Genomic DNA, 9,844 nt, shown 5'->3' on the forward strand with positions numbered 1-9,844 from the left:
TTGCTTTTCCAATAGCTCTCGCTTTGACAGAGGTGACATTCACCCTGTTTTTGTAAGTTGATGCACCATCAAAATAATCTTAAAGAAGAGGAATTATTTGAAGGTTAAAATCCTACAACGTGTCACTTTAAGTTTGTTCTACGGAAAGAACAGACTCTGCTCCTCCAGGATAAGGACTGGCTTTCTCATTATGAGGAGTGGCATTAACATCTTCTTGGCCAAGTTTCAATGTTTTTTGTTTATCATAAAATAATGAACAACAACAACAAAAAAATCTACTTATGATAAGATGGGGCTATGATTGAGTTAGCTCCAAAGCGCTCTCTTCTACGTCACTAAATCCAAAAATAAAACACAATAAACAGCCTCCCACGGTCTACTCTCTACCTGTGATTGTTCATGTGCTATAGTAGGGTGCACGCCTGAAACGTGTGCCTTCATTGATTTCCTTTGCATTCTTTAATGTCAACTGAAATTGATCTCATTAGTTATTCCTGCAAGAAAGGAAGTGCAAACCTCTCATTAATTTGCCTTACTGAAGACCTTCACTTTTGAATTCAGGTGCATATACATATATATAGTTATTATGGGGAAACTTTTTTGTGTGATTGCATAAGTGATAATAAGTGGTTGAAATTAATACATATGCAAGTTTTTCCAAGTAATTATTAGGTGTGTCTTTCTCCAATTCGGCCTGTCTGTGCACGCCACTGTCTAACTAAGTCTTGTGTTGTCGTCCCACTTCTGTTGGGGGTGATGACAAAAGTGCGGTCATTGCACGATCTAAGACGTTAAAGGAGCTCATGCAGCTCCAGCTCAAGGCGTAGGGGCTCTGACTGTGACTGTAGAGCACCAGGCCTGATTAGTATTCAGTCCTTTGGGTGCGCAGTGTTCGCAGCCACAGAGCCACGTAGGGCCTGTAGCAACTGCTCGTCTTGTCTGCCTCTCCAAGGTTAGAGATGGGCCCGGCCGAGTAGCTGGTGGAAACACAAACTGGGAGACGAATAGTGATCGCGATAGTGGGAATTAAGTTTTTTTTTTTCTTGGGGGAACATTCAGCTTTTTTTTTTCTTCTCTCCCCCCCCCCCCCCCCCCCTCTCCTCGAAGTGGAATTGTCGACAGTCAGTGGGGACGTTGTTGTCATCGTCTCTGCGGTGAGGAAGCTGTGCCGCGAGGGGAAAAGAAAAAAGAAAAAAAAGATCGTTATCTCCCTTCTTATTTGTGCTTAATGGAAACGCGCAATCATAAAAAATGGTTGCATCTGGAGGAAACCCGTGAATGCACGCGATCGGCTCTCCGCGACATCGGCGCGTTAGAGAAGACGCCGCAGCTATAGCTGGACTCCGGGTTGGGTGTGAAGTGTTCACTGTGCACCGTGTGCTGCTGGAGTGAAGGTGACTTGCGCCCCGCTGCAGTCAATGCGATGCGGAGAGAGGAGTCGAAGGCGCTCATCCGGCACTTTTTCTGCGCTCCGAGGCTCGTCTAGGAAAATATTTGCGCCTCCTCTCACACTAGAGGAGAGGAACGTGAGAGAGGGAGCAATAACCACAATCGAGGTTTAACCAAAGCAAAGGTTTGTCTGAGGTAAACGGGGCTGCGGGGAAGGGGGGGGGGGAAGAGAATAAGGTAAACAGCCAGGTGGCGAAGGAGAAAGTGCTGGAGTTTGGCGGAGGGGATAAGACAAAAACCGTTCTGTATTAGAGCCGTTTTATTAGTGGATGTGTATGCATGAGTTCTGCATCGAATGGGCGCAAAAACCGCCCCAGATCCGCCGGGAACATCTTCCAGATTGGCAAGCCTCCTTACCGAGACCCAGAGAGGAGGGAGAGCACCGAAAGTACCCGCAAAGCCCAGCGCGCCGTGGCCGACTGCAGAATGGTAGGTTTGCGACACGTCAATGTCTGCATGCTGTCCCTTATAAAGGGTGGGGGGGGGGTGCATTGTTATTATTCCCCAGGATTTCTTTGTGCTAGGATGTTCGGCTATCCCGTGGATGCAGGATGCACAGGCGACAGCTGTTAAAGACTGTAACCCGGCCCGGGAGCCTAAAAATAGCTGTATGCATTTGCATTGCTTTGTCGGCTGTGAAGCCAAACAGATCATCTCGGCGTGTGCAGATTATGATGAGTGATTTGCATTCTGTGAGTGTTGGGAGCTACCAGATTGAGTGATTTTCTGTTTTTTTTTTTTTTTTTTTAAATGTCCCTGAATTGCAAGAATCCACAGAGGTGTTCGTGATCGTGGCACATATGTCGTGTGTTTTGACAGATGCTGGCAGCAGCAGGGATCATATGTATATGCCTGCTTCACCCTTTCATACATCAGTGAGCGTCATGGAGACTCGCTGCTCGTGTGTACCTTGATTCAGCAGGATGTAGTAGTAGGAGTTGGGGAGGGGGGAAGAATTGCCAATACACTGCCAATGATTATTTCATAAAAAAATGTTTTTATATCCATGTTTCTTTCAGACAACAGTTGGCATTTGTACACTTTCTGTTGAAGCATATCCCCATGCACTTGAACTGGGAGATTATTTGTCCCCAGAGTGGAAAGAAAGAGACTTGGATGCGTTTCTGTCCTGAGTGACTGGTTTTCATGGGATCCTTCAGTTTGCTGCAGTGACCAGAGAAGGACGCCAGCTCTAGTAGTTTGGGGCTTATTTGACTTGAGTTATTCAGAGAAATAACGTTTAGCTTTTTGTGTGTGTTTTTTTTTTTCCACAGATCGTTCAAGAATTTAACACACTCGTGGCTCTGTACCGGGAACTGGTCATCTCCATCGGCGAAATCACTGTCGACTGCCCGTCTTTGCGGGCCGAAATGCTCAAGACCCGGACTAAAGGCTGTGAAATGGCGAGATCAGCGCATCAGAGTCTCTCCTTGATATCGGGGTGAGTTTGGCGTACAGCTGCTGTCCATGGTGCTGAAACGTGTGTCTCTGCAAAGACCTGTCCGTGGTGCTGAATGTGTAACTCTGCGGCGCCTCAAGTTGTAAAGAGGTACATTTTTACTGAGCACAATCTCGTCTCAGTGAGTTTGGAGTGGAGTGGAGGAAAGTTTGGAGAGACGGAACATGAGACCGGCTTTTAGAAACCATGGCCATCTCTAATTGCTGGGGGGTGAGGGTGGAGGGGGGCTCTACCAGGAAGCAATCACAACAGCATACTGTAACTGACCACTTCCCATTAGCTGGCCCTAAAACGTTAATGTACACAGCAGAGTGGAAGTGGAAGATAATTATCACAATAATGGGGAGTCAATGACTTTTAGATTGTTTGCTTTCCGTGTATGCGGCGTGTTTGTTTCATGTCTATGTTACTGTATAGATGCATAGATATAGGCAGATTTCACCACTGCAGCAATAGCTGAACAATTATTTCAAAATTGCTGTTTTTGAAACCTTGCAATCAGCAAATCACAAAGGCAAATGCATCTTCAAATTTAAAAAATCTAAGGCATACGTGTTGAAAAGAATTGTTGACATTAAGAGTAGTTACTGTTCAGGATGGTGATGGAACAGTAACTACTCTTAACAAAACAGTGTATTTTGTAATGATCACAAAAAAATGATCATCACAAATCATAGTGTCATTGAAATATCTGTCAGGAAAATCCAAAATACACGTCATCCCCAAATCGTTCTGGAGTACCACCAATCAATACCCTGAAATACTTGGTTTGTATTTTAGTATTTACTACATTACTATGTTAAAATGTATATACAGAGCCGATAAGAATGTGCAATATAGTTTTATTTTCTTTTTTGCAGTACAACCTATAGGCAATCTGATGGAATATATATATTTTTTTCATTTTCACCAAAAGTACTCTTTTTTTGTTTTAATGTGTTAAATTTGGAAATACAAAATGGTCGATTTTGTGACTTTTGCACAATTATGCTACGCCTGTTTAAAAACCTTTGCCTCAACAACACATACGAAGACGGAAGAATGCCTTTTGTAAAGCATGAATATGTGACCTATAAACACACCCCCCCAGGATGTCCATATAAGGCGTTATGTATTACATCAAGGGTCTGTGCACAGATCTGTGCCGTGTGACCACTAAGGGTTAATAATAATAATTGTTTTATGGTGAACTGCATTGATCTCATCTACACCGGTGCCAGTGGAAGAGGGGGGGAAAAGTGAAGGTCTTCAGTAAGGCTAGGATACCAGCTGACCTGGCAATCTGAAAGTTTGATTTAAATAACAATGAGGCAGTGTTGTCTTATGTACTGTTAGACCAATAATCTGTAGGTTTACTGGAGCTAAAGCCCACAAGGCTCTTTAGAAATGACATATTTCATATTTTTGAAACCATTTAATGCTCTCCCAATGACCATTTCATGAGTTAGTTGTGAGCTGTTCTCTGCTCTGTAACCCGTTCCCTAACTCAATAATTAATCCACGCGCTATATCTTACAGTGATTTAAGAATGCACATCCTTCACTGTCTGTTACACGCATGAGAAAATCTTTTCCATTTCACGTGCGGCCTTTGAAGTGCATGATGCGCTCATATTATGGTAAGCCCCCGTAAATATGCATTGTACGTCTGCTTAATATTTCCTGTCACGCAGAGGCATGCGTCACACAAACATCCTCAGCATCCTCAGAGGCGTTCATAACGACGCTGAAATAACATCGTATTTCAGTCTCTGAAGAAACTGTGGAGAAGCTACATATTACTCACTGCCCTATTCTTTTTGTTTGTTTGTTTTTCCAAAATATGGCTTGTAATTATACAGTTGTGCTGTATTCATTATGATCTTGTGCTTTATCATGAGATCAGCATCAACATCATTGTTATAATCATGACGAGCATGTACCCTAAAACACCTTTTGTTAAAGCTGTCCAGCGAATTATTTTCAAATTGATTTCACAATTATAATATATATATATATATATATGTAGATATATATATATATATATATATATACACATATAGAACATCTGGCTTTATTGCCTGTGGTTTTCATCTACTGTATTTCTGTGTCAGAGACTGGTTTCAAGGATGTCCTATCATATTCCTATTGGAATTATTTATTTGTAATATTATTATTCCATCCATCCGTCTTCTACCGCTTGATCCTCCGCCAATCCCAGCTGACATAATAGGACGAAAGGCGGGCTACTGGTGTGACGGACAGGTCGCCAGTTCCATCACAGGGCCACATGTAGGGCCAAACAACCGTCCACTCTCACACTCACGGTCAATTTAAGAGTGTGCCAATTTATCTAATCCACAAATTTGCGTGTTTTTGGACTGTGGGAGGAAAGGCAAGCGAGTGCTAATCTATTCATTTCCCCAATTTAAAAAAAAGAAAAAAGGTAATTCATTTACAAAACAGTTAATATCTTAAAGTTCTCATCCTTGCATTTCAATACAGCATGTCATATTTTAAACGTGTCTCAAGCTGTAATGCTCCGTCATGTTTTAAATCTGCTCCACGGTGAATATTGACCAAATGACTTAAAATAATCAGATAAATAATTTGATATTTTCCCCAAGCTCAGCCCTATTGTGGCAGTTTATTTTCAGCGTCCGTCTCTACAACTAGACACAGAGTTTGAATTAGACAACACAGATTATTCCCGTTTAAATCAAATAAAGCCAGTGTGTGTGTTGGTTGGTTTGAGTGATGCATGGCTTCTCCAGTGTGCTACAGGAACGCTGGTAAGCAGGAGAAGTAGAAGCTTGCTGTTTGGAAGAGTGGAACAGCGACAGCATGATTTGTGTGAAAAAAAAATACTTGGACCAGGTGCAAGTTTCACACCTTTTCATCGCTGTCATTTTCCCATGTGATATCACACCTGCTGAATATCACTTGTCATAGTTTCTCAGTCACCCAATCATCACATTTTACGTGGCCGTGAAGTGACCGACGTGTCTCATAAAAGCTATAGTCATCAGCTCGAGGTAGAAGAAGAAGAAGTTTGAAAAAAAAAAAAGAGCAGATGAATAACTCCTCGACTCATCGTTTTCTGCAAATCCCACGGCTCATTTGCATCCGAGAGCTTTTAAATTCAACTCTTCTCCTTACATGAGCTGATGTCATGAGGGCTTTAGAGCTAATATTCAGCTTATAGATCATTTTAATAGAAACACGTGCAGTCAGACTGGCAGTACAGGAAGTCATATTTGGAAAAAGGAAAAACATTTCAAAATATGATGTAATGTAACTCAAAGTATGTATAAGGACTACTGCAAAATGTGATATTTGTCATCATGTAATGGAACTTACAATTTGGCGAGTCAAACCACAATAACAGAGTAATCAAATACTTATGATATAATGTGGGTCAGTAACGGTGTTGCAGTATATCTTTTTTTTTTGTAACTTTTTGGACTTGTCATTTATTGATTTAGTCATTTTTAGTCCATGCAGTTGAGTTGTGTGTCGTTTCAGGCCAGAGGATGGGGAGATCCACCCTGAGATCTGTAGGCTCTTCATCCAGCTGCAGTGCTGTCTGGAGATGTACATCACTGAGATGCTCAAGTCTGTCTGCTTGCTGGGCTCCCTGCAGCTCCACAGGAAAGGTTTGTACATGAATGAAGATGCTTAATTTCTCCTTTTATTAAAAATATATTTAAGAAACTAAAAAAATCCCCGTCAAAATACAAAGCACAGTGTAAATGAATGAACTCAACCATCGCTGTTGTAATACTATGAGGAGTCTGCACAACAAACCTGAATTGATTCAGCAGATTATTATTTTTTTTGAAACATTAAAATTTATTCGGAGAGTGCTGAGCAAATCAAATCTGCTGTAGAAGAAAAATCCCTTCCTGAAGCACAACTCAGGCTTTTCATGACGATGCAACCAAAAGAACTCACTCGCTCGCTCACTCGTTCATCTTCTAAGGCCTTATCTTCCAAATGAGGGGTGGGGCAAACCCTGGACAGGTTGCCAGTTCATCACAGGACCACATAGAGACAAACAAGCATCCAAGGACATTTTTTACGAAAAAGCGCTTCCCTTATGGTGACATCACTGAGCTCACACGTCAAACATAGAGTGTGTGTTATACTGAAGTAACATTGAACCTACATGGCCACAGATAAAGACACCGCACATACAGATAGGTCTCTGTCACATGAGCCTCTACGACTTACTCTCCTGAATATCGCACAGTAACAAAAACGAGATACATTTGTCAAATGAAAATGAGGATTTTAACTTTTTAGCCCAGAAATATCCATCCATCCATTCATTATCTACTGCTTTATCCTCCACCGGAGGGTTGCAGGGGGTGCTGTGCCAATGTCAGCTGACATAGGGCGATATGGACGGGGTACACCCTGGACAGTTCGCCAAAAATATATTTTTTTAACTTATATAAAATTAAACGTACAGGACTGATGTTTGTAGTTTCCCGTCCCCTATCTCAGCTATTGATATCGGGGTGAGTTTGGCGTACAGCTGCTGTCCATGGTTCTGAAACGTGTGTAATTGCAAAGACCTGTCCGTGGTGCTGAATGTGTAACTCTGCAACGCCTCAAGTTGTAAAGAGGCCCATTTTTACATTTTTTTAGAGTGGAAGAAACTGACTGATGTCAGGTTTTTTTTTTTTTTTTTTTATGTCCTCCCAAAAATCAAGGGCTGACTCTGTGATGCACAGTGTTACACTGAATATATTTGTGGAAATCTCAAACAGCAGGAACAGGAGTCAAACAGGACACACACATGAAACACTGCCACATTTTTTTTTATTTTGTTCAGCAAAGACCCTAAAGATCTACTAATTTAATGATCATTTGATTTGATATAGCTTCTTTTTTTCCCCCTCATTCCTATTATCTGGTTTGTAATGTCATGGTAACACACATTTTGAGATGAGCTGCTCTCTCTCTGTATGTGTTTGCAGGTAAAGAATCCTGCGGCCCACCCGGGGTTGAGACTAAGATGGAGGAGTGCTCAGACATTCCCATCCTGGAGGACACGTCTTCCTCCCCGACTGACTGTCCTCAGCTCTGCTGGCTGGTGGCCACTGACATAGAAAACATAGAAAAGTAAGTAAGTTGTTTATTCATTGTACATGTTGGTCAAAGCACAGAAACATCTGCAGACAATGCAAGTGAGTCATTTCGTAGTTTTCGCTTGAGTGTGCTGCGCTTTGCCATTAATAAAAATAAATAGGTAATCTGCATCAGGTAATATTTTAGATATTTTAAGATATAGCTATGATAATGGAAAATAAGGTAAATCAGTTACCGGTGTAATAAATAATAACTTTTGTTGTAATTGCAGAGATATGAGGGAAATGAAGAACCTTCTCAGTAAACTCAGGGAGACAATGCCTTTACCACTGAAGAACCAAGGTCAGACTTTTACTTTGACACACACACACACACACACATGTCAAAAAGCAGAGGTGGAAAAAGTACTAAAATATTGTACTCAAGTAAAAGTACCAATACTTTGATGAAATATTACTCAAGTAGAAGTAAAAGTAGTCATCTGAAAATGTACTCAAGTAGAAGTAAAAAGTAGTTCATTTGAAATGTACTTAAAGTAGAAGTTACTTAGTTACTTTGCGTGGGGTGTGAGAGTATTAGAAATATGACAAGGGGTCAGAAATCCAAAACTATTTTGGAGCTCACGCGCCAGTGCTGGTGTTGATCACATCATCATTCGTCTGGTTCTGGTGTATATTTTCCCCCTGTAGGTCTTCATTGTGCTGAATTTTTATTTTTACTCAGTAACGGATAGGATTTATAAAGTAACTGAGTACAATACTTGAGTCAAGTAAAATAAATTGTACTTAAAAAATACAAAATACACAAAAAAAGTATTCAATACAGCAACTTGGGTAAATGTATTTCGTTCCTTTCCACCTCTGTCAAAAAGTTAAGTAAAAAAAAGATTTGACTTACTGTCAAACAACTTCAGTAGGACATATCTGACATGGCAACAATGTCAATCTACATCTCCTTGTTTCACAGATGACAGCAGTTTGCTGAACCTGACTCCCTACCCACTGGTTCGACAGAGGAAGAGGCGGTTCTTTGGGCTCTGTTGCCTGGTAACCAGCTAAGGGCCCCGCCTTCGTGGGTAGGAGGCGGCAACAAAGACACCATGACCCCACTGTCCCTCACCACTTGTGTCTCCCACCAATCTATTACTGCCATTTTCAGATAAATTGTCTCTTTCTCTTTTTTTTTTTTTTTTTAAAGGCTACCCATTTTATAATTTTATTTTGTAATACAAAGAAGAAGAAACAATTGTAACTGCAATGTGATGAAAACAAAAGTCATGAACATATATTTTAAGATATTTTGCAACAGACTTTCTTTTGGTAAATGACGTCCGATATCTGCTCGTCTGGTGTGAAAGGGAATGCGAGGTCCATGTTCAATCACAACCACATACTTGAGCGAATGAAGTGAGGGTTAATGTTTTAAAAAGGGAATATAATAGTCAGAATGTTTTTTGTCGGAAATAAAGGGATATCTCAAGAATAAATGCCATCAGAATATTTGAGGATGGTCGCAAAGATAAAGTTATGCCTTTGTCTGTCTGAGCTGAGGTGACAGATTCGTACGTTTGTTGTGTATTACAGTCTCTGTTTTCTGTTTCTTGCTGTTTTTTTTTTGTTTCTTCTCAATGTACTTAATTTAGTCTTCCATAAACCAAGAACCTGTACCCAACTTTAACTTTTCAGCTTCAAAAATGAAATAGACGATACAATATTCATAAACGACGACTTCTTTGCACACAACTATCTATCTATAAATTGAGACATTAAACGTGTATGTACGCATAATCTTTACGCAATGCTCTCTGGATTATTTTCACGGGTGAAGTCGATAAGCAAAGAGTATCACGGTACGACATGAG

At 40.8% G+C, this 9,844-nt stretch overlaps 1 protein-coding gene across 1 annotated transcript; it reads left to right on the top strand.

The window, feature by feature from the left end:
- Positions 1–1,728: 1,728 nt before the first annotated feature.
- On the top strand, positions 1,729–9,041 carry rgs7bpa (regulator of G protein signaling 7 binding protein a; the record flags this gene model as incomplete). Its single annotated transcript, XM_083904893.1, has 6 exons — positions 1,729–1,878; positions 2,724–2,890; positions 6,412–6,542; positions 7,872–8,016; positions 8,255–8,325; positions 8,950–9,041. The coding sequence occupies 6 exons, from the start codon at positions 1,729–1,731 to the stop codon at positions 9,039–9,041; spliced, it is 756 nt and encodes a 251-aa protein (XP_083761019.1).
- Between the last annotated feature and the right edge of the window lie 803 nt (positions 9,042–9,844).

The sequence above is a fragment of the Microchirus variegatus genome (genome assembly GCF_963457635.1).
Source record: "Microchirus variegatus genome assembly, chromosome: 18".
Taxonomy (NCBI): Eukaryota; Metazoa; Chordata; class Actinopteri; order Pleuronectiformes; family Soleidae; genus Microchirus; species Microchirus variegatus.